The 25202-nt window shown below is 39.6% G+C and overlaps 1 protein-coding gene across 4 annotated transcripts in view; it reads left to right on the plus strand.

Moving 5' to 3' along the window:
• The window catches only part of adamts3 (ADAM metallopeptidase with thrombospondin type 1 motif, 3), a 103633-nt gene that overhangs the window by 55713 nt on the left and 22718 nt on the right, over positions 1-25202 (plus strand). For all 4 annotated transcript variants that reach the window (XM_077560993.1, XM_077560995.1, XM_077560994.1 and 1 more), the window contains exons 8-15: positions 5267-5372; positions 10528-10671; positions 13186-13318; positions 17976-18089; positions 19912-20057; positions 20852-21027; positions 22602-22735; positions 23473-23596. In XM_077560993.1, the coding sequence (XP_077417119.1) occupies positions 5267-5372; positions 10528-10671; positions 13186-13318; positions 17976-18089; positions 19912-20057; positions 20852-21027; positions 22602-22735; positions 23473-23596 (1077 nt within the window). The remainder of the gene's footprint in view (positions 1-5266; positions 5373-10527; positions 10672-13185; positions 13319-17975; positions 18090-19911; positions 20058-20851; positions 21028-22601; positions 22736-23472; positions 23597-25202) is intronic.

Genomic DNA, 25202 nt, shown 5'->3' on the forward strand with positions numbered 1-25202 from the left:
TATGTAGCCGACATTCGCTATACCCGCCCAAAAACTTAAAGGGATCAGCGACCCGCGCCAGATACTCGTTTGGAGTGGCAGAATTGACAGCAAGATCAGCATTTTGAGTCTGTATCACTCCAATGCAAGATGTCTGGTGCGTAGAGATCTTGTGATGGAGCTTGCTTGAAATCGCTGTACGTACAAAAAAAAAAAAAGGGAAAGTGAATACAAATGAAAATGTTTCTAAACCAAATTATAGAACAAATATTATATAGTACAAAAGAAAAAGGAAGATGCATATCAGTCATCTCATGGGGCGGCCATTTTGCCACTTGCTGCCGACTGAAGATGACGTCGCAGTTGCTCCGGGCTCAGGCAACGACCAATCACAGCTCACCGGTTTTCTGAAGTTGAGCTATGATTGGTTGTTACCTGAGACCTGAGCAACTGTGATGTCATTTTCACACGACAGCAAGTGGCAAAATGGCCGCATTCTGATATTGATAATAATTGCTGGATTTTACTGCTTAACTATTCCACTAATGCAATATTAACCAAAATACTGTATTTAGATGAGTGGGGCTGCATAGAACATACTATTGTCAAGAAATGATTTTGGGTTGACTTGCCCTTTAAAGAATGAAATAAATAAATCAATGAAATGAAAATACATTCATCTGCTACGGACTCATTTAATAACTTCAGCTTTTATTTAGGAGAGTAAACACTAGACAGTTTACATTAGAAACCTATCACAGGTAACCACCAAACAACAACCCTGCATTTAAAAAAAGGGCAGCTGTGGCTACTTAAGTAGCTTTTTTTTTTTTTGGGGCGGTAAGCTACTTACCGCCACCACGGTGTGAGTGCATGAATAATGTAGCCATTACATTGTAAAGTGTCTCTGAGTGTCTAGAAAAGTGCTATATAAATCCCATGCATTATTATTATTATCATGTCTATTATCAGAGGTAGCGATACAATTTAGACTAGTTTAGGCCATTTTCAGGGACCTTTTAAAGACTCGCTACTCCCCAAAGCGAGTTTCCCTTAGCGACACGAAATGTTGCTCTCTAAAAGACATGCCTGAAAACACGCAGGAAGTCTGTTGGTTTGAAGTGGCCATTTTGTGGCCATTTTGATTCTTTCCAGGGAAGAAACAAAGATGGACGTGTCCATTTTGCAACTACATATTTCAACCACTCATATGTAGCAGCGTCCCCTGATGACTACAGTTTGATTGAGGTTGTGTATCGCTGTCCAAAGATTCCTTCAATAAAACCACAACAAACCCAATGTAATTGTTTTTGGAAGTGAAGAAAGGAGGATTGCTGTTAGTACCGTAAATACATTAAATCAGTGCATTTAAAAAGCAAATACCAAGTCCGAAACTAAAGCAAAGAATTACATGTTTGTGTCTTTAACCAAACCCTGCCTGAGAAAATCAAGCCTACTAGCTTAACGCTAACACACAATGCAAGACGCCGTAGACGGGCTAGCTATTAGCATCGGTGTCGCAGTGTTACACCACTTTAAGCTATGGCTAAACAGATATACTTTATGACTGCGGCTTACTGAGGAACTGCGACCGTTTGCTTCCTACTGAATTGACATCACTGTTTGATTTTATAAGTACAACATTATAGAGTGCACTCGGAGTAAAGACTTAGTTAGCGTTTTGCGCAGGTTGCACATTGGAGAGCCGCCACATGCTGTCACTTGTGATCCAAAGGCGACCGCTGGGAGGAAAGCTTCTTTTCGCCAGCTCACATGAATAAGCGTGAATCACTGTCGCGCACGCACACGCGCCTCGACATTGTTTGTTTGATCAAAAAAAAGCAAAGTCAAAAAGCCTCAGGTCAGTTCTCATGAAAGAAATGTCAGCCAGCCGCCGCTCTCAAAAATGTATATGAAAATTCTTATTAGTAACCTGGCCAGCATGTAGTTCATTTGCAAACCAGAGGAGGAAAATGTTAAATAGGAAGAGTAGACAGAAACTACTTAGATATAAAATTAACATTGACTGCTGGGCAACGGAACATTTTGATCGAATTTGCATTATTTAGCCACGTCAGCTAGCTAGTTTATATACTTCGTTATCCACCTCAATATTTCACGATAAAAATGTCTTCATCTGAGTAACTTTACCAAAACATACTCTAGTAACTCCACTGGGCAGTCAAATATTTTTCCTAGTCATCAAAATTCACCGTCTTGCCACGTCCTCACGCAACAATAAAAATTGCTTCACAATTTTGTTGTCAATCTGTTTTATTCAGGTGCTCCAAATTTGGAAGCAATCAGACAAAATCTGTGGGACCAGTTTACTTCCGAAGAACCCATTTGAAAAGACAAAAAAAAAAATGCCTTTAAAACATTTGTTTCAACCTAAAATGACACACTTCCTGTGTCTTTACGGACATCTTTACAGCTTCCTGAGACCTTTTTGTTGCTCTATCGTGATAGACATGTAAAAAGTATATATTTATTTTGCTAAGAGCAATTAGCTCTTGCATTTCACTTTTCTTTCTTTCCTTTGATCCGACCTCGGGTCTCCTGACAACTTCTCGCCTCTAGCGGGATTCTGAAGTCCTCGGTTTAAGGTGAAGGATATGGCATTTTTAATAAGGTTTCAGGCGAATTAATAAGCACAAACTCGCACGCATGCACACACAAAAAAAGAGAGCATTGATGACGACATGTTGAATCGGTAAGATTACCGAATGAACAATACTGAGCTCTCTAAAAACAAAAACAAAAATTTAATTGCTACAATCAATGACAAAAACTCAAAAGCTTTATAATCCAATGTCGTCCATCTGTCTGTTACCCTTGATTCAAATTTGGTAGCAATCGTACAAAATGTCTAGGACAAGTTCATATTCAAAGGACACTTGGTAAAAAAATGGATGTTTTTAAGTGAAAATTACAAGTGGGTAAGATTGTAATTTTCCTCTGAAATGGCCGCTTTAAACCAAAAAGACTTTCTTTCTGTGTCTTTCCAAGTATGGCTTCTTGAGACATTTTTTTGTGGGTCTCCTCACCATAAACTTCCCTGGCGAAGTAAAACCCGGTTTTGGGCGCTACATTTACAAACTCTCAACCTGTGGTGTTTTGTTTTTGGAGTTCCATTTTGTGTGGCGGGCACATTTTTCCAGTTTGAAGTCCAAAATGTACCATTTTTAGAGCGCTCCGACTGACATGCGTTTGTTTAAACTTAACCTTTAAACTTTCTCCGATTTTTTTTTTTCTTCACCTCCAATGAAAACTAACCATCAGTATGCAAATGTAGACACACTGTAATGCATTTCAACGCAACCACTGCTGGTGGATTGGAAATGTCAAAAGATCATTTAGAGTTAAAGAAAATGGCCACAGTGCACACAGAGGATGAATCCTAGCCGGAATTATTTCTCCACAGTCATTTTTCCTCCCCCGTCCTTCCACACTGGCTGCTGATTAGAAACTAAAAACATTTCACACCTCCCAGCAGAACAGATAACCATTTTCTCATAAACGCATCAGTGAGTCTGTGGCCGCCAATTTCCACCTCAGCGTCGTGTTCATTCTCAAACTTCACACAGGTTGTTATGGCAGTTTTCACCATTTGTCGTATTGTGAAAGCACCCCTTTTTCTTTGACATGTATGATCCATTCTGTCCAAACATGTCAGGATTCAAATGGTCTGGTCTCCGTTTTTGAGTTTTTGTTGTGGTCTGATTGAATTGAATGCAGTTGAAGTCAGTTGAAGGTAACATTAGTCAAAAACATGGCGGCTGGATTGCTCAGTGGGGAACACTGTTGACTTTGGACACAAGGGTTGGGGTTCAAGTCCTGGTCAGGGCAGACATTGGCTCGATGGCAAAAAATAAAATGAAATATGAAGCGCTAATTAGCGGCCGATTAATCACTCAGACACTGCTCATTTTGATCATTTATAAAAATCTTAATTTACTGTAAGTAACACTGCAATCTTTTTAATTGATGGGCCTTGTGCTTTAAATGCAACTTTCACAAGGAAGCATCTTGAATCTTTCTAGCATCTTTCCATCTTTTGATATCCACATGATGAAGCGATTTAGCTTAGCGGTAGCATCTCCGCGCCAAATGCAGAGCAATCGTAGCAAATTGTGCATATCAAGCGAGGCGCGCTGGCGCAGCGACACGTTTTTTTAACGCATTTGACTCGTGACGTACCTGCGGGACTTTTGACTAATGTCGGCAGGCGGCAACAGCTTACAGGGCGAGGGAAGCATCTAATTTTGGGTGGTGCTAATTAGCTCATTAGTGCCGACACCTGCCACCTGATGATGGTGTGGATGTTTTTTGCAAATGGCAATGCTGTGTCACCTTCCTGCTGTTTGTGTCATCTTTCTGGTGTAAAAAAAAAAAAAGTGAAACTGAGTAAGCGTTCATACAAAAAGGATAAAAAAAATAAATAAAAAAAAAGTAGAGTTCGAAGAAACTGCATAAAAAAATCCATAATTCATCCTGGTGAAAACTGAAATCTGGTCTGATTGCGGCCATGGGCACAAACCATGCTCATCAGCGCCCCCTGGAGTTTGTTGAAAATTCCTTTCCTGAATGTGTTCCATTTGCAGCTTAAATATTTTTTAGACATGTCTGACAAGTAGACCCAGAAAACTAAATTCCCGTTTAATTTTTTTATAGCCTTTCAAGGGGAAGTCTGTCGTGTTAAAATTGCTAGCAATCTTTGGAAATAGCATGACTTCACCCGCCCCACATCAAATCTTTCTGCCGCATCCCTCAATAGCTTACTCGGATACAATTCTCAAATGTGGTTCATAGATTATGAAAGTGCGTCGTCAAATTGTCACAGTCCGAATTTCACAAAAATAGCATTGCTATCGATTCTAAGCTAGCATTAGCACTGTAAACAATCTGACTTTAACCCTGGCTGCTATGTTGGTCGCGTGACATAATGGAGTGTTAATATGACTCGAAATGTTATCAATTTGAAGTTTTAGTTTTTGGAATGGAATGTAAAAAAAAAAAAGTGATTTTCTGTCTGATTTTCTTTTTCTATTCCCAGAGGTTCTTATCCTAGAGATTGTATCCCAATACTACCAAATTTCGGCAGATGCAAATTCAGCCTGTTTCACTTAGCATTTCATTTCACATTCTTCTCAAGAAGAAAGCAAGTTTCAAGAAAATCATCTGTTTTCCGCTCATTTTGGCTCCAAAACTCAGTATTGCTCAATTGTCATTTAGTGCACTTCCTAAAATCTGCCCTTGTAATCTTTCCCAACTTTGTGTCATTTAGGTTACGCTCCCGTGACCGGAATGTGCCACCCGGTCCGGAGCTGCACCCTTAACCATGAAGACGGATTCTCCTCGGCTTTCGTGGTGGCTCACGAGACGGGTCACGTGTAAGTCTTGCATCTTTGTCCCGTTTAACTGAGAAGACAAATAAAGAAAGAGACAATACAAAGAATGCTTTGGGAAGCATTGTATGACTTGGGGTCGCTTAACCCAAGTAATGACTTCAGTCCACTTGTTTGGAATGTAGTGGGGATTTTTACCACAGGAACTTGAGACTTGAAACTTAAAGCTTAAGACTGGAGACTTCCTTGGTACTTGCACAGACAGTACAAAATGTGATTTTACTCCCTGCTGTAAAGAGAAAAAAAAAAGTGTCCAGTGGAGCTTAGCATTGAAAGCTAATGAGCCAACTCTGTGGAATCTGCTGTGTTCTCGCAACTCTTACAGCCCGGAGCCAAACGTCACCAGCTGGAGGCGAAAAACAAGCCAATACATTTGTGCATTTATCCGATTACGGTGTTGCATTTTGGAGCGAGAGTTGAGCTAAGAGCGAGAAAGCTGGCCGTGGCGATGATCGGATGAATTTAGCGGATCTAAATGCCATCTGCATCGTTAGAACTCACACGGTGTTTGTCTGTTGCCCGTGGAACGTAATTGATTTGGAATGGCTTCTGGTTGACGGAATAGGGAAGTCAAATCCTTTCAGTTTCACAGTGGCCGCTCATGTGGCCGACCCTCGGACATTACAGCCCACAGAGGTGTTTCGTGCCACTTCAAAAAAACAGTACGCCATGAGAAGAACTTCTGGCGTGACCCTTAAGATGGGCATCCATTGAACGACTTCAGAAGATTAATAGAAGACGGGTTTGCGTTGAATATTCATATTAACTTTGGCAATGAAAATTAGGTGTGTGGCAAAAAATGGTTTGAACCAGAAATTATTATTTTTTTGCTTAACCCCTGGGCGTTATTTGACCATTTTTGGGCTTTTTGTTGGTTCTGACCAAGCCATTTCAAAATAAAATAACGCCCAGGGGTTAAGAGATGTGAGCGTATCAAATCGTTCCACTTTGAAATATATTGAGATACGTGACGAATCGTCGTTTATTGGCGCGGTGGCACACTTATGTAAAATGACAGCAAAAAATGTCTTTGCATCGTACTCTCTCCAACTGAGTCATGCCATATTGAACAGCATTGAATCGTTCCACTTTAAAATCGAACCATGCTTCAATCATTTTGCATCCTGTCTATTGAAAAACGCATGGAACCATCTTTTGTGGAGAGCTGCACGATCTTGATGAAAATGCTTGAGTGTGGGAGGGTAAGTGTTAAAATGTGTTACGGTTGACTCTGGTTGTATAATAAATGCATACAGTGAAACCTTGATTTAACGGACGAATGGGGAAAGGGTCATCCATTAGAGCCGATTGTCCATTAAATTTAAAGACCTTTTTCATCACCTAAAAACTCCCAATACAGTACAAAATTATTGTAAATCAATACAAAAAAAGAAGCTTAAAACGGTTGAAAAGTTTGAAATTGATCAAACTTATTTTACCACGAATTCTCTTTTCATCTCCGTTACGGGGAGAAGGGCTTTGATGATGAGACCTCACGTCAATAAGCAGCCATGGATACGAATATAACATGCTCCTTGTCAGATACGTGCTAATGGTGATGCTAAGCTACTTACTGTCCACGGGACTGTTGCCACTACCAGCATGGCCGCCATGTCGGTGTGTCTCTTAGCCTGCTACGCTCCTTTTCAGCTACATGCTAATGGTGATGCTAAGTTACCGGCTATGGGACTGTCGCCCCTACTAACATGGCCGCCATGTCGGTGCGTCTCTTAGCCTGCTATGCTCCTTGTCAGATACGTGCTAATGGTGATGCTAAGCTACTTACTGTCCACGGGACTGTTGCCACTACCAGCATGGCCGCCATGTCGGTGTGTCTCTTAGCCTGCTACGCTCCTTTTCAGCTACATGCTAATGGTGATGCTAAGTTACCGGCTATGGGACTGTCGCCCCTACTAACATGGCCGCCATGTCGGTGCGTCTCTTAGCCTGCTATGCTCCTTGTCAGATACCTGCTAATGGTGATGCTAAGCTACTTACTGTCCACGGGACTGTCTCCCCTACTAACATGGCCGCCATGTCGGTGCGTCTCTTAGCCTGCTATGCTCTTTTTCAGCTACGTGCTAATGGTGTTGCTAAGCTACCATCCATGGGACTGTCGCCCCTACCAACATGGCCGCCATGTTAGCCTGCGCCGATCCGTAACAGCGGCACAACTCAGAAACATGTGGACTACACTTTTTGAAAGTAGGATAAACATTAGCGCATTGGCTGGGTTGCGTCACGTGGATGAACTTTTACGAAGAAATGGGGCGTGATTTATGCAGATTGGAGTGCCACATGCACAAGTAAGCCATTTCTACAAATTGATGAGTCCGTGAGGCCCATTGTTGTTTTATTTGAAGGGTCCTTATGCATGAGGAGCAAGAGTCAGGGCCACTTGTGAGCCCTCTTCACAGCAGCCGACTGGGACCTTGTCGCTATTGTTGCTAACAACAGCCAAGTCAACCTCAGCTATTATCAATTATTTGATAATGGCAAGCAGAGTGGCTTGATAATCAGACTCAATTGCTGTCTGCACTGCTGGAGAAGCCAATAAAATAGCACTTGATTAATATCATCTCCATACACATCTTTCCAAGAGGGCTTTGTTTATTCTTCTTCATGCCCGAATACACGGTCTTTTTGACAAGAAATTGGGCAGAAAATTGTTTACCTTAACAGGATGCACGACAAGGTTTCAAGGACCAGGCATTAAATTGAACAGGGAGTCGCCATTTCGGTTCTAAGTAGCCATTTTAGGTGAATTCCAGACTTACAATTTCCCCAAACGGAAGCGCCGCATTCTGAGTGGCCCCTTGATGAATTAAAAAATATATTTTTATAAACCCCCCAAATCTTCAAAAAATGGTGCTAAACATGCAATATACATACATACAATATACAAAATATATACGAAATATATTTTTCCATGACAAACGGGTGGGGGGGGGGGGCAATGGTGGGAAAAAATTACATAAAAACTGGGAAGCATGAAAAAAAAAGAAGAAATTTGGGTAAATAAAAACAGCATTTCTTCCAAAAACATGTCGAGTATTCGGTACATTAAGAAAAATGTTAAATTTAAAGAATAAATAAATGTTGACATCCTTTATATTCTTCTAAGCAATTCATGGTTTCCCATCATTGGTAAGCTATTTTTAGAACAGGCCCCAGTTACTCGTGTTGTCCATTGGGACATGCTGGCACCTGCACATCTACACTATAATTGTTTATTTATTTATTTTCATTCAGGACAGCGTTAATATTTAATACGTTTGACAATCTGTCCCTCGTGAAACATGACAAACGGACAACAAGGAAGCTCATGTACGTCCGGAGGCCATTAAATAATAATTGCACCGCTTTTGTATACTGTAGAAAACTTCTTAAAAAAGTAGTCAAAAGTACTTTATATTGAAAAACGCCAAGAGGCTAATGAATTATTGGCCATCTTGTCTGCAGAGAGCGATTTATCTTTCGGGGGGGGGGGATCAATGAGTCATTTACCTTCTGTTTTCTAGCATGATGTGTACATTTTGCAAATTTGCGATGGCCTGCCAGCACGCACTTCATGTTTGTGCGGTTGCGCATCATGAAACCGCATACCTGCGAAGCGCGTTTCTTTTCAAAGCGCAGATGCCGAATGAAAAGACGCAGAACATTCCATCCTTTGCTAAAAATAACTCCAGTTCCTCCTGCGTATTGACGCCTCCTGCCGCTGATGCCGGCGTATAAATCGATGCTCTCTCTCTCTCTCTCTCTCTCTCGGGCGAGCGCTTCGGGGTCGATCCAGAAACATCCTCCGGATTGGGTAAACCTCCCGACGTTCCGTGAGTGAACCCCGCCGCGGCCTTGAGAGGAGCTTTCAGAGGCGGGCGGTGGCTGACGATGCGGAATGATCGTGATCATCTTTGTAGCTCCGTCAGGCGGAACTTTGATCGGCTTTTTTGTTGTTGCCGCCGCTGAGATGTTTCTGGGAATGTTTTGGGACAAGCCTACGGGTCTTCGTTATCTTTCTGTGTCCCTCCCACAAGCAGAAACACTTGGCCAAGAAGCCAATATGAAATATGTTTGTAGAGTGGCAGGCATGTTGTTTTTCCCCAAACATCAATAACGTGGTTTAAATTGAAATGGAAAAATGGAACACCCTCAAGTCTGTCACGAAATCGTGAGGCGTGTGACAGACGACTGGATGCTAACGAGTTTACGCCGAGTTTGAAGGAAATGGAAGTGACAGACTTCACTTATAATAGTAGATCTGCGTTTCATGTTTTCTGGTGAGTCATCCAGCAACCACGCCCAGTGATGGGACAAAATCTCTTACACAAACTTGGATGACTGGAAATGAACCCAAAATGGCTGATAAAAAAAAAAAAAAAAAAGCATATCTGTCTAGTACAGTGGTCACTTCTTGGGTACTGAGTCATGAAAAAGAAAAAATTGTTACAACCCCCCCAACAACTTTCCATCACGAATATAAATATTATAATTTGTCTATGAAATTGTTGTAACAAGTACATCTCTGTTGAGGAGCTAATATTCCTTGCACGCTCTCTGACAATGAGCGCCACTGCCACCTACTGTAGTGGATGTACAATTACATGTTATAATAGTACTGCAAAAAAAAAAAAAAAAAAACGTGCTTGAAACTCTCTTGTAGAGGACTACCTTTTTAGAGGACACCTTTAATAATGCTACTATATGTTATTAATAAATAATATTTGTTTATTTATTAGGATCCCCATTAGCCATCACTCCCTTGTGGAACTAATGGCTATTCTTCCTGGGGGGGGGTCTTCACACATAGCACAGTTAAATACATAATAAAACATGCAGAGTAACAATTAAAGTCATCAACGGTAGTTACAAGGGAAAAAAAACGACAATATTCAATCATTTCTCACAAAGTGGACCATTGATTACAATTATTATTATTATTCATTTATGTAAATACGCTGATCGTTTCTCACAATAATTAGGAAACAGAGAAATATCAAGTCTATCTGTAGAATCAAATGGGAAAAAAAATAATGATCTGTGCTTTCCTATATCACAGCTTTTTGAGTCATTTTTTTTTTTTAATTTTATTTTATTTTTATAATCCAAATGTCAGATCGCTAAGTGAAATGTGTGTGTGCAGGTTGGGCATGGAGCACGACGGCCAAGGCAACCGCTGCGGGGACGAAACAACGATGGGCAGCGTCATGGCTCCTCTGGTCCAGGCCGCCTTCCACCGGTACCACTGGTCCATGTGCAGTGGGCAAGAACTCAAGCGATACATCCAGTAAGTCCAGGCTTGTTGTTTTTCTTCCTGAATAATCCCTTTTCGCGATTATTGTGTCTTGATTTGTCCCCCATCCTCAGTCAGGGGATTTTTTTTGTTGTTGTTGCCAAATGTCAATTATATTTAATGGATTTGCATGAAGGTGCGCTGTAGGGATGACGCTTTTCATTCGGGAGTCTCGTCAAATCCAATCAAAGTTAAATCTGCCTGTCACAAGCCGCCGTCACTGGCAGACTTTTTTTTCTTTCTTTTTTTTTTTTGAAGACGTCTCCTTTCACTTCAAACACCAGAAAAGTGTCACGTTGGGAGACTCTCGCTTCGATTTGTGTTTTCAATTAGCAATTAATCGTTGGTTAACTATTGAAGACGTGCGATTAATTACGATTTAAAAATTGAATCGCCTGAAACCTCTAATATTTACCATATGTGTGTAAATGGACAGACATTTTTTGGGCTGACATTGAGTGTTTTTGTGAGAATGCAAAAAATATGTGAATGGACAGGCGCATTTTCATTTGTCATCTTTATGAATGGCCAGACAAGTTTGGCTTTTGTGTTTATGTGAACGGACAGATGAGACTTTACCTTTTTTGCGGACAGGAGTTTAAACAGACAGTTTAATAGCAACGTTCAACGGGGGCCGTTGAAGGAATATCAGCAGCTCAAGCACGGATTTGATTGGTGCAAGCGCACGCCTTCGCGTTCAGATCTCCATCTGGCCGTAAAACAATCAATTGCCGACGCGGCGGCGACGCGCGTATCGACTTCTGCGCCCGCTCAACGAGAAGACTTACAAGTGCGGCATCGGCGCTGCAACGCTCTGCTGGGGAGAGCCGAGGTCTTACGTCTTTCCATCCAATTTCACATGCGCCAGGTTTGACTTTTTAAGTCAAGTGTGACGTGAAGGAATGAAGCAGCCAGATGGGCTTTTAATGCCACCTCGCCTTCTAATCTTCCTGAGTCATACCACAGGCGGCCAAACGCAGGCGATGGTTCGAGTCGTCATTCCAAAGCATCCAAAATTCACATTTTATTCGTTTTTTTTCATGTGATGCTGTAAAATAACACTCACAGTTAAAATTTACTGTTAAACTAAGGATAAAACTATGGAGCCCCTCTGGTGCCAGGGGATGACTTTTTTGTTGTTGTTGCTACCCACAGTTTACTAATCTGTTCCAACAGTTTACTAATCTGTACTCACAATTTACCAATCTGTTCACACAGTTTAGCAATCTGTACCCACAGTTTACTAATCTGTATCCACAGTTTACTTATCTGTTCCCACAGTTTACCAATCTGTTCACTCAGTTTAGCAATCTGAACCCACAGTTTACTAATCTGTACCCACATCTGTTCCCACAGTTTACTAATCTGTTCACAGTTTTCAATCTGTTCCAACAGTTTACTAATCTGTACTCACAATTTACCAATCTGTTCACACAGTTTAGCAATCTGTACCCACAGTTTACTAATCTGTATCCACAGTTTACTAATCTGTTCCCACAGTTAACCAATCTGTTCACTCAGTTTAGCAATCTGTACCCAGTTTACTAATCTGTACCCACATCTGTTCCCACAGTTTACTAATCTGTTCACAGTTTTCAATCTGTTCCAACAGTTTACTAATCTGTACCCACAATTTACCAATCTGTTCACACAGTTTAGCAATCTGTAACCACAGTTTACTAATCTGTTCCCGTTTTAGTAATCTGTACCCACAGTTACGTAATCTGTTCCCACAGTTTACTAATCTGTTGCACCAGTTTAGCAATCTGTACCCACAGTTTACTAATCTGTTCCCATTTTAGTAATCTGTACCCACAGTTACGTAATCTGTTCCCACAGTTACGTAATCTGTTCCCACAGTTTACTAATCTGTTGCACCAGTTTAGCAATCTGTACCCACAGTTTACTAATCTGTTCCCATTTTAGTAATCTGTACCCACAGTTACGTAATCTGTTCCCACAGTTTACTAATCTGTTCCACCAGTTTAGCAATCTGTACCCACAGTTTACTAATCTGTTCCCACAGTTTACTAATCTGTACCCACAGTTTAGCACGTCAATAAAAAAACAAAGAAAAACAATCAACTATATAGATACAATTTTGATTTAAAAAAAAAAAGTTGATAGAAAGCCTTTTTAATTAAGCGATTAATCGTGATCAATCAGAATTCCAAAATGTGATTCAACTGATTAAAAAATGTAATTGTTTGACAGCGTTAATTATTTTTATATTTAAAAAAAAATAAAATAAAATACTTAAAAAAAAAAAGTGTTTTCCACAAAAAAGTGAGGTTTTTTTATTTTTCAACTTAGTTGTGTCGTAGGATGTGGTAACCTTAAGGTGCATTCATGTTGAAAAAGGTTTTGAAATCATTTCAACTTGGCATTTGAACAGGGGTTTTGATAACCACCCTGTGTATGGACAGACATTAGTTGACAGATACGTCCCCGTTTTGCATTGATGAGAATAAAGTCAAATATGCGAATGACCATTTGCGTGTCCACCAGCACGTACGACTGCCTGCTGGACGATCCCTTCAAGCACGACTGGCCGCAGCTTCCCGAGCTGCCCGGCATCAACTACTCCATGGACGAGCAGTGCCGCTTCGACTTCGGCGTGGGCTACAAGATCTGCACTTCGGTGAGTAGACGGGCGACTTCACCGTGTTTGTTTGTGGATGTCATTCACGTGGCGTGCGATGAGGCGCTCTCCCGAGAGGTGCTGGCGCTCGCCATGTAATTAGTCGCTCATTTCAAGTGCTAATGGACGCCAGCAGTGTTGTTTGTTGTGATGAAATGACATCTGGGCTGAGAAGGAACATTGGTAAGGTGACAGAGCAACTGGCTGCTCACAACAAAATAGCACGGCATAAAGAAATAGAAAATAACTGCGCAACATAATATTTTTTGCGTACGTAAAATGAAGATAATTATAACTATAATTAAAATGAAGAAAAATGTCAATTAAAAAATGAGTTACTTATCAAATTAAATTACACTCACAACAATTCATAACATGTTTAAAAATGAAACATTTAAATGTATAAATGTAACGAGTGTAATATTAAATGCAAATGTAATTAAAGCAAAAAATTCAATTCGATTACAAATTTAAACAAATAAAAAAAACGCAATAGAAAGTGGATTAACTAAATTAAAAAAGAAGTAGGAAATCCAACAATAGATAACGTAAATTACATTTTTAAAAATAATGACATACTTACATTTTTCTTTTTTGTTTTCGATTTTGTTTTCCTTGAGAGAAACAAGAGTCTAAAATTAAAATGAACAAAAATGTCATATAAAAATATATTTTTTAATGAAATTGATGTTAAAATATAAAATAAAATTGAATGTTAGATAACATAAAATGTAATTGCAAATTTATTTAAATTTTTAATATTTATTATATTTGATTTTTTTTTTTTCCTTAGGTAAAATTACAATTACTTATATGATCCTAAATCCCTCAAAATTGCACGTGAAACTTTCACTGAATTGCCATCAACCTGAAGACATTCCACTGTAAAAGCCCATCAAAATTCTCTGGCATGAATCTATGACATGAGCAAACTTTTCTCCTGAATATTTTGGTTGTTTCCTTGAGAAATGCCCCCACCCTCCTTGTAATCTCTCACCCTTCATTTCCTCCAAGATGTTGAGCAAATTGACAGTGCAGCAGTGCACATTCATTAAGGGAAAATCTATATGCGGGGGGAAAGAGACTTGGCAGCTTTCAGCCTCAAATCTTATCTGCTGCATAAAAATGCATCTTCAATTGATAAGTTTGTTGACAGATGCTTCCTGATGGCATCATCTTAATAAATGACTGTCATAATAAACCTATCTGGTTTCTTCTTACAAGTTGTGAGCGATGCTTGTCCTTCGCTGGCAAAGACGACCACAACTTTTTGTCTCACTAATAGTGCTGTCCTCGCCCTATGGACGGACGAGACAAAACGTTTTGGCAAGGCACATCAGCTCTGTGTTCATCAGAGATGGCAAATCCAGGTCCAGAATATAAAAGAGCCTGCCACAGTTTGGCTTTAGCACCTCGTGCTAGCTAGCTAGCTAGCGCCCAAGCAGGTAAACAAGCACCCGGGGAGCTAGCAAGCTAGCACCTGGAGCTAAAAGCCAACCTGTGGCTGGCTGGCTAGCTCCTTAGCAGGTAAACAAGCACCCGGTGAGCCAGCTAGGGAGCTAGCTAGCACCTAGGGCTAAAGCCAAACTGTGGCAGGCTAGCTAGCTCCCTAGCAGGCAAACAAGAGGAGAGATAGCTAGGGAGCTAGCCAGCTAACTAGCATCAGGGGCTAAAGCCAAACTGTGGCAGGGTTTTTTACTTTCTGGACCTGGATTTGCCACCTCTGGTGTTCATAGATACAAAAATGAAGCATATGCATTAATAATCGGACGGGCCCTTCCCCCAGTTTGTCTGTTAAATCGAGGTTTCACTGTACAGTACGAACATTTTGTCCTGTCTCGTCTTGTCGAACGAAATCTCCCAATTAGTCTCATCATGATTCAGTCATAATTAGCTCGTCATCATTTCGTTGTCATCAAAAATAGGGGCGTCAACGAAATGATTTCATCATCGTCATTGTTGACGAAAAACAAGACTGTCTTGGTTTGAAGAAGGCTGTCCGGCCCGATCCTTGCCCTGAAAAGCCCATTGCAACGAGGACGCCGGATGTCTGCGGGCAAAGCAGGCTGAGAGGCGACATTTGCTCTTTTCCTCTGCCGATGTTTATGCCGTTGCTCCTGCACACGCCAGACACCGCAGAGACCACTGAAGCCCACCAGGCTGAGCAATCTGGTGACTCTTGATTGATACTGAAACACTTCAAGGAGTCGTTCAGGGAGTCCTTGAGTGTTGACCGAACCAGCAGGCGTTTGCCTTTCTTCAACTCGATGTGAATCCGTCTCTCCGGCAGACTTTTAGACCTGATTGGGTCGCTGTTGTCCTTAATTTGATTGTGGAAAACAGCTTCCCTCTGATTAGTAGTTGCTGATATGTGGGCGTGGCCTTTTGGGGGCCCTAAGCAAAATGTCATGGGGCCCATATGTGCGCCATTTCCTCACCGTGTAACTCAGGGGTGGCCGAGTTCGGTCCTCGAGAGCCCCTATCCAGCCCGTTTTCCATGTTTCTTTCCACTAACACACCTGATTCATGATCAGGATCGTTATCGGGCTTCTGCAAAGCTTGCTGATGAGCTGATCATTAGATTCAGCTGCGCTGTAGGAGGGAGACATGGAAAACGAACTTGGCCACCGCTGGTATGACCCATATTTCATATATGTTAGTCAAATTCAATTCAAACTTCTCATCCCAACTGACTGTCAGTGCAACCCCCATTCGAAAATATTAAAAGAAAGAATTTGAGCTACATTTGTTTTAAGCTTGTAATTAAGTATTGAAACGAACAAAATAAGTTGTTTTTAAAGCCACACAAACTATAATAAACAATTAGGGTTCTAAATGAACTTTTTTTTTTATATCATCAAACAATGTGGCTGCTGACACACATCATCATTATTTTATTTATAAGTTCTGCTATTTTAATCTACCACCCTCACACTTTCTCTCTTGGTTTCTCGTACCGGTTGCACTTTGGACTGTAGTGCAAAATACTAGCATTTTCACAGCCAATTTATGTACAGTATTAAACATCCGCAGTATTATGGCACAGTACCGGTATTTATTGGAAATGTAGGAGTCACTTTCAGCGGTACAAATGACCGAAAGCAAAACCGTGTCGAATATATTATCGGAGCCAGGAGACATTTGCCGACTGATTTTTCTTCCAGGTCAAGTATTTTAATCGTTTTCATGCATTTAAGAACAAAAAGTAACGACCTTGTTTTGAAAATGTATCAACTAAAAAGTATAGATACAGACGCTCCCCACCTCACGAACGAGTTACGTTCCGGACGATCGTTCGTAAGGTGAATTTGTTCGTAAGTTGCTTCAGTGCTATATTTTGTATTATAATTTATGTTTAAAGCCTATATAAGTATATTGAAGGTTTATATAAGTATGTTTAAGGCTTGTACAAGTAACCTGCATTGGTTTGTACTGAAAAAAACTTTTAATAAAATGGAGAGAATACGTACAGTACTGTACTACGTATGTTAGAGAGAGAGAGCGAGACACACACAGTATGTACATGTACGTAATAAGATAAATAAAATGAAGTTGAACTTACTTTTGGAAGATGTACTCGATGCTTAAGGAGATGATGGAGGAAGAGGAGGAAGAGGAGGATTTTATATCATGAGAGATTCTTCGTCGTCGCTGGAATCGGCTTCAAAAGTTATTTCCTGCTTCATGGGGACCGGCGTTTTCTTCCTCCTCCTCCTCCTCGCCACGTTGCTCAGCCTCCAATGAGCTCTCACAGCGCCAATCGTCGGTATTAGCGGCGGAAAGAAGCACTACGCGCAATACAAAATCCAACTTACAGCATTTCTTGCCAAACATTTTTCGACATACTGTACGCGCAGAAATGTTCGTATGTACCGTTGTTCGCAACTCGAATGTTCGTAAGTAGGGGAGCGTCTGTACTCATGTTAAAATGTAACGAATTAAAGTAAAAAGTAGTCTAAAAAAAAAAATACTCAGGAAAGTACAAACTACAAAAAAAAAAACTAAGTAAAGTAACAAAGTATTTGTACTTCATTACTTCCCATCTCTGATTATTATTTGTGTTTTTTGTGTATGTGTTTGTTAACTAACGACCAGTCCAGAGTGGACTATTAGTTTAATAATGCATTTTTTTGCACAACTTATACGTGTTGCTGCTTTATCTCCACATCCGGTCAGCAATTACTGGCTGCAGGTCCATCGCAGATTAGAATTATAGTCACATAAACAATGTTTATCTCCCCTAACCACTATCCTCTGCGATGCAATATCTACTTAAAGCGGCGTCCTCCCTTCCATTATACGCGTCAAAAGTCACGTGACGCCATCTCGCTCTTCCATTTTGCTGGTTGAAATGCAAAGTAAACACGCGCCACTCAGTTGTCCACTTCAACATTACCGCGTGTTTTTCTCCGCCCCGCTCGCCTCAGGATGTCTCATGATGTCCTCTAATCCTCTTCCCCGGAGGTTACTGATGAGCTTTTTGGCCCGTGAAAGCCTTTTTAAATCCACTCTTGCTTCCGCGGCGTGCTTGTGACACTTGCAGTGAGCGGCCGCCACAATACGTCCGCTTCCTGCATCCATGCGGAGCGCGCTTCATTTTAAGGCCCCTCGAGCAAACATATGGTTTATTTCCCGACTTTCCGTCAATGTCTTTCAGTTCCGCACGTTCGACCCGTGCAAGCAGCTGTGGTGCAGTCACCCCGACAACCCTTACTTCTGCAAGACCAAGAAGGGCCCGCCCCTCGACGGGACCGAATGCGCACCTGGGAAAGTAGGTCTATCTAGTATATACGGTACATGCCTCATATACATTTAAAATGGTTTCATGTCCAGTCTTTAAAGTTTCTCTGACAGGCTCTGGGAAGACCAAAACTCTGTGTAGTGGCAGTGAACTCAACTCCATTCACTTTTAACTCATTCACTGCCATTGACGGCTATAGACGTCAAAAATTCATTTTAACTATTACTATTAGTTTAACTTTTTTTTTCCACTTTTGTTAACAAGAGTATGAAAACCTATATATTTTTATTGTACATTTAGAACAGATAACATTTTTTTTATTTTAAATAAAAGAATCATTCACTGACATTGAGGACTATAAACGTCAAAAATTCATTAAAACTATTTCTATTAGTTTAACATATTTTTCGACTTTCGTTAACAAGAATATGCAAACCTATAATTTTTTATTGTACATTTAAAACAGATATAAAATCATGAGATTAATTACAATTAAAAATGTTAATCGCCTGTCGCCCCTAATTTTTACTAATCTTTTTTTTTTTTTAATGAATTTATGGCAGTGAATGAGTTAAGCAGCACTTCACAGCAAATCATGAAAAAAACATCTTAATATACACTTCAAGTTGAAGTTGACTCACCAACTGAACATAAAACTTGTAGAATTACATTGTGTATTTAAAACAAGCACATAGCTTAGCATTTAGTCCACTAATGCTAACACATAATTGCAAATTATTATTTAAAAAAAAAAGCACATTAATTACATTAGATGAATATTATAGAGTGCTGTTTTTCCTCATTAAAAACAGTAAAAAAATTGATAGCCATCAAACGACATTACTTGGTAAGCTCATTTTTGAAGCAACCCTGGAAATAAATACAAAGTGCAAATTTACCCTAAAATCATAGCTTCAAACTAACATGACAGACTTTCAAAATGAAAGAAATGTCGAAATAATTATAAAAATAAATATATAAATAGAATTAAATATCAATCAATAAAAACTCTCCACATTTATTTATTTCACACTGCAGACGGGTCAGGTCAAAATGTTTTCAAATGAGGAGGCGGTCCTAAGCGTGTCTAAGAGTGTCTGTAGCATGAAATAAAGAAATGTGAGAGCAGAGCATTTTTATTTATTGATTGATATTTAATTCTGTTTATATATTTATTTTTGTATTTATTGCAAAAATTATTATTATTTTTTTTTTTTGGAATCTTGTTTTTTATTATTCTTTTACTTTGATGTATGTATTTATTTTTTGTATTTAATTTTGGAATTATATATTTTATATCCGTTTTTATTTTTTACTTTTATTTATTTATTTATTTTGAATTTTGCCAGTTTTGGTCCTCCATACCAATAGACTTGGCTGCCAAATTTCATGTTTTTAAGTGAAACAGGCTTGAGGGGCTGAATTTTCTATGGTTGACGTTTCATTTTGAATGGTGGAAACAGACAGCATGACTAAAATGGCAGCTTCAAAGTCAAATGGCAGACTTGCTGTGTCTTTTTAGGCTTGTCTTCTTGAGACTTTTATGTTCGGCTTCTCCCAACGGGCCTGCCTGCCCAATTTCATGATCTTAAGTGAAACAGGCTTCGGGGGCTGAATTTGAATTTGAAAACAATTCTTTGGTGCGCCACCAAGCCAATATTTCAAAAAGTCATGCCTCCCAAATATAGTCGCCTCCTCTTTTTTAGTAAAACATAATCTCTCTTTCTATTCATAGACGCTGTCATTTAGACCCACATATCAATGGTGGTTCTGCTAACCAAAACAGCAGCACCTACTGTTGCCAGGCTAAATGTTTTTTCTATGCGTATGTGCAATGTGGTGTTGCTTCTAGTGGTGCTACAAGGGTCACTGCATGTGGAAGAACCCCAGTCAGGTGAAGCAAGATGGCGCCTGGGGCTCGTGGGGTAAACATGGCTCCTGCTCGCGCTCCTGCGGGACCGGCGTTCGCCTCCGGACGCGCCAGTGCAACAACCCCGCGTAACTACCACACGCTGACATTTGTCTGTTTTTCCATTCTGGAAAATTGACAAACTGATCACTTTATCAAAAGCAATGATTCATCATTGCTGTGGACGAAAACATTTGCTATAAATACTGTAAATATTAGACATATATGTAACTAAAACTCTTATCGTGCTACTGTTATTATAAAAGCATAAAAAGCAATCAAGCAAGTAAAAAGTATCTTTTTTTCCCATTAAAATGTCCAAGTAGCATTGCTATATCAAGCATTCAAAACAATAAAATAATCTCTATCTTATATGTATATACGCTATATAATGTATTTTAATATTCCTAATAATACACCAATTAAATAATTACAGTATATCTGACATTTCCATCCTTGCCTGTTTGTATTCATAAATATTTCAATAATAATAATAACCATATATATTTTTTTAAATACTGCTGTTAGACATTCAAAGGCAATGACGACTGAAAGATAGTCAAGAAAATGTTGAATAATATTACATTATGTTTAAAATAAAACAGATGCATGTAATAAGGGGGACTGATTGAAGGAGAATATTTGTAGCCGGAATACCGTGATTAAGTGCACTGACATAATGAAGCCTATTTGGATCCTAAAAGCTCCCTTTGGAATAGAACAAAGGTGCCCGCTAACAACTAGGTAGCCAGAAGGGCGTCTTGCGAATTAGCATAACTTGAAGGTTAAATCTGGCTTCTCTATTCCTGGCCATGAAACAGTGAACCTTAGCTCACGATAGCCACAAGCTAACTACCAAATCTGTTCCCTTCCCCACCTCAAGTCCCATCAATAGCGGCCAGGACTGCCCGGGTGTCAACTTCGAGTATCAGCTGTGCAACACAGACGACTGCCCCAAGCACTTCGAGGACTTCCGAGCGCAACAGTGTCAACTCCGCAACTCCCACTTCGAGTTCCAAAGCGCCAAGCACCACTGGCTGCCCTACGAGCATCCGGACGGTGAGTCGGGCCGCGGCTGATGGATCGCTCGCCAGGTTTCGTTCCTCCGGGCGAGTCGGGGGGGTTAGCGGAGCCTTGGTTGACTCACGGTCAAAGCGTCCTTACGTAAAGGCCTCCTAACACTGCCAACTGCTGCCCTGAAGGCTTGGAAAATGTCACATTTGCATGTATTGGGCAAGAAAAGGGGTCTTGTGTTTGCGCTAATTTGCACGATAGAAATCAACAGCTAGAGGTAAGCCATCGTCGTGGAAGTCCACAATCGGCTTGGTTACGCACAGTAAATGTGCCTTAAATTTACAGTAATTCATAATTTCTTGACAGTTATTCATAATATCCGCCACTTTGCACAGTAGAAATCAACAGATCAACTAGAAATAAGCCAGTGATGAAAGTCCTCAGTCTGCTGAGTTGCACATAAGCATAGTAAATGTGTTTTAAAATTACAGTAATGCATAATTTCTTGACAGATATTTATAATCACTGCCGCCTTGCACAATAGAAATCAACAGCTAGAGATAAACCATCATCATGAAAGTCCACAGGCGGCTTGGTTACGCACAGTAAATGTGCCTTAAATTTACAGTAATGCATCATTTCTTGACAGTTATTCATAATACCCGCCACTTTGCACAGTAGAAATCAACAGATCAACTAGAAATCATGAAAGTCCTCAGTCTGCTCAGTTGCACATAAGCACAGTGAATGTGTTTTAAAATGACATTAATGCATGATTTCTTGACAGTCATTCATATTCACTGCCACCTTGCACAATAGAAATTAACAGCTCAACTAGAAATAGTGCATAGTCATAAAGGTCCATGTTTGGCTCAGTTATCCAGAGTCACATGCACGTGTCATGGAAATATGGCCATGCAATTGCTCCTTTTGGCAGTTGGTAATGATACCTGCTACCTTGCACAATAGAAATAAATACAACAATTAGAAATAATGAACAGTTTTTTAAAAAAAGTTTGAAATTTTGATCTGTTTGAAAACTATAATGTGATTGTTTTTTGACAGTTATTTTGGGTAATCACTACTTTACACAATAGAAATTTACTTAATGACTTAGAACAATTCACATATTAAAAATACATGAATACAACTCCTCAGTCACACACGGGCAATGTTCATGCCATAAAATGATTGTAATGCAATTTTTTCTTACCATTATCAATGACAATATCCACCTTGCACAATAGAAATAAACAGAAGAACTATAAATAATCCATAGGATGATTTTTTTTTCTTCAATATGCTCATGTCATGCTCAGTCAACGTTGACAACTACTGTGATTATTCCTTCCCAGTGATTCATGCCATTCTCCACCTTGCACAATAGAAATAAACTGGACTCCTAGAAATAATCCATCGTGCGACGACACGCTTGGTCACACATAGGAAGTGACATGTTATACAAAAACGACAATGTGTTCCTTGCAAGTTATCAACAATTACCGTCGTCTTGCACAATAGACTCAAGCCCAATTTCGAAATTAGCCACAGTAGCGCTTGTGTAAACGTTAAATTGGAAACCACAACTAATCCTGCTGCCCTCCATGATTGCATTGTAGCTAACAAGCGATGCCACCTGTACTGCCAGTCCAAGGAAACGGGCGACGTGGCGTACATGAAGCAGCTGGTGCACGACGGCACGCGATGCTCTTACAAGGACGCCTACAGTGTGTGCATCCGCGGGGAGTGTGTGGTAAGGCGCCGTTACATTCATTGTGGAGGAGATGTTACGGCAATCAGGGATGGGGGGGGGGGCGATTTCTTTTTACCAGGATTTAGACATTTGGTAGAATAAAATTCTCATTCCTATGACGTGAAGTTTGTAAATGCTAAACGGAAATATTTGCAACTTTCTAATAAATGACAAAAATTCTGATGACTCATTAATTGGCTAATTAATAAAAATTAAAAAAAAGTCTTATTTTTGCTCCCTAAAATGCTTACAAAAAATAAAAAGATATGAATTACGGGCAGAATATTTCAATATTTTACAATACTTTGTCCTTTAATATTTGCTGAAATACTTCCTGTTTCATTCTTCTTCTTTCAAATTTAAACTGTCAAAGGGAATAAGTGTGCTACCATCCTGTGGTCATCAGTGGAATTACATGAAATATAATCCAGAGTTAGACCAAAAACAGTGTAACTGTCAAAAAAAAAATAAAAAATCAGCAAAATTGTGAAATTGCAAAACACTGGTCGCAATCTGCAGCAGGTGTAGCAATAGCCTTAGCATTACACTCTAAAAACAGTTGGGTCAAACTACGGGTTGTTCTTATTCTAACACCTTTAATGTTGGCTGCCTTTTAATTGTCTTTCAAAGTTCCAACCTCTGATTAATATCTTTCAATAATCAGGCTGGAGGTGAAGGTTTTCTAATCTCTCTCATTTCTTTTTCTTTTTTTTTTTTTTTGGTGGGGGGCACTTCAGAAAGTCGGCTGCGACAGAGAAATCGGCTCCAACAAAGTGGAAGACAAGTGCGGCGTCTGCGGCGGTGACAACTCCCACTGTCGCACCGTCAAAGGAACCTTCACTCGGACCCCCAAGAAAGCTGGTAAGTCATTGAGGGGGGATGTGGAACCCCCCCCCCCCCCCCAAAAAAAAAAATAAAAATTTTGTTACCATAAATGTGTTTTGCAGCTCATGTTTTTTGTAACTGTGTATTTTTGGATTCGCCATTGTCATTCTTGCCCTAACCTCTAACCCCTGACTTGCGTTTCTTTGATGAAGTTGCTATCATGTACGCATTCACAGTAAATGTGTCTTAAATTTACAGTAATGTATCATTTCTTGACAGTTATTCTTAATACTCGCCACTTTGCACAGTAGAAATCAACAGATCAACTAGAAATAAGACAATCATGAAAGTCCTCAGTCTGCTGAGTTGCACATAAGCATAGTAAATGTGTTTTAAAATGACAGTAATGCATAATTTCTTGACAGATATTCATAATCACTGCCCCCTTGCACAATAGAAATGAACAGCTAGAGATAAGCTATCGTCATGGAAATCCACAGTCGGCTTGGTTACGCACAGTAAATGTGTCTTAGATTTCCAGTAATGTGTCATTTCTTGCCAATTATTCATAATACCCGCCACTTTGCACAGTAGAAATCAACAGATCAACTAGAAATCATGAAAGTCCTCATTCTGCTCAGTTGCACATAAGCACAGTAAATGTGTTTTAAAATGACATTAATGCATGATTTCTTGGCAGTCGTTCATATTCAATGCCACCTTGCACAATAGAAATTAACAGATCAAATAGAAATAGTATAGTATTAATTTATAGTCATAAAGGTCCATGTTTGGCTCAGTTATGCAGAGTCACATGAACGTGTCATGGAAATATGGCCATGCAATTGATCCTTTTGGCAGTTGGTAATGATACCTGCTACCTTGCACAATAGAAATAAATACAACAATTAGAAATAATCGACAGTTTCAAAAAAAAAAGTTTAAAATCTTGAAATCTGTTTGAAAACTATATTGTGATTGTTCCTTGACAGTTATTTTTTGGTAATCACTACTTAATTAACAGAATGACTTAAAACAATCCACAGAATTCAAATAAATAAATAAAACATCCTCAGTCACACACGGGCAATGTTGACATTCCATAAAATTACTGTAATGCAATTATTTCTTACCATTGTAAATGACAATATCCACCTTGCACAATAGAAATAAACAGAGGAACTATAAATAATCCATAGGATGATTTTTTGCTCAGGCGTCATTTTATTTGGGCGTACAAGTATTCAGTAGAGCCCAAACAATCTAATCAGCCCATATGAGCTTTGTAGATTTATTATATCTTTGTAGATTCCCCCCCCCCCCCCTCACAATGAATGCATTACAATACAAGGCAAACATAAACATTGCCCTTCTAATTTCCCCAGCATAAAAAATCTGCAAAAATATCTGCAATTTTTTTTCAAGTTCATCATAACGTATAAAATTAGGTGGCAAAGGTTGAGTAGTTTGGCTTTATTTTCGTTTGAATTCATTCCAAACTTTTTTTGTTTACAAAATGTCATGAACCGTTACATTGGAGCCGATAAAAAAAAGCCACGCAGCTGTCAAAATTGTCAGGAATAAGAACCTTATTAATTATTGAAAGAATAATTAAATCCCACTCCCTTTCTCAAAGCAAAAT

Source organism: Vanacampus margaritifer, chromosome 3 (assembly GCF_051991255.1).
Source record: "Vanacampus margaritifer isolate UIUO_Vmar chromosome 3, RoL_Vmar_1.0, whole genome shotgun sequence".
Lineage (NCBI taxonomy): Eukaryota > Metazoa > Chordata > Actinopteri > Syngnathiformes > Syngnathidae > Vanacampus > Vanacampus margaritifer.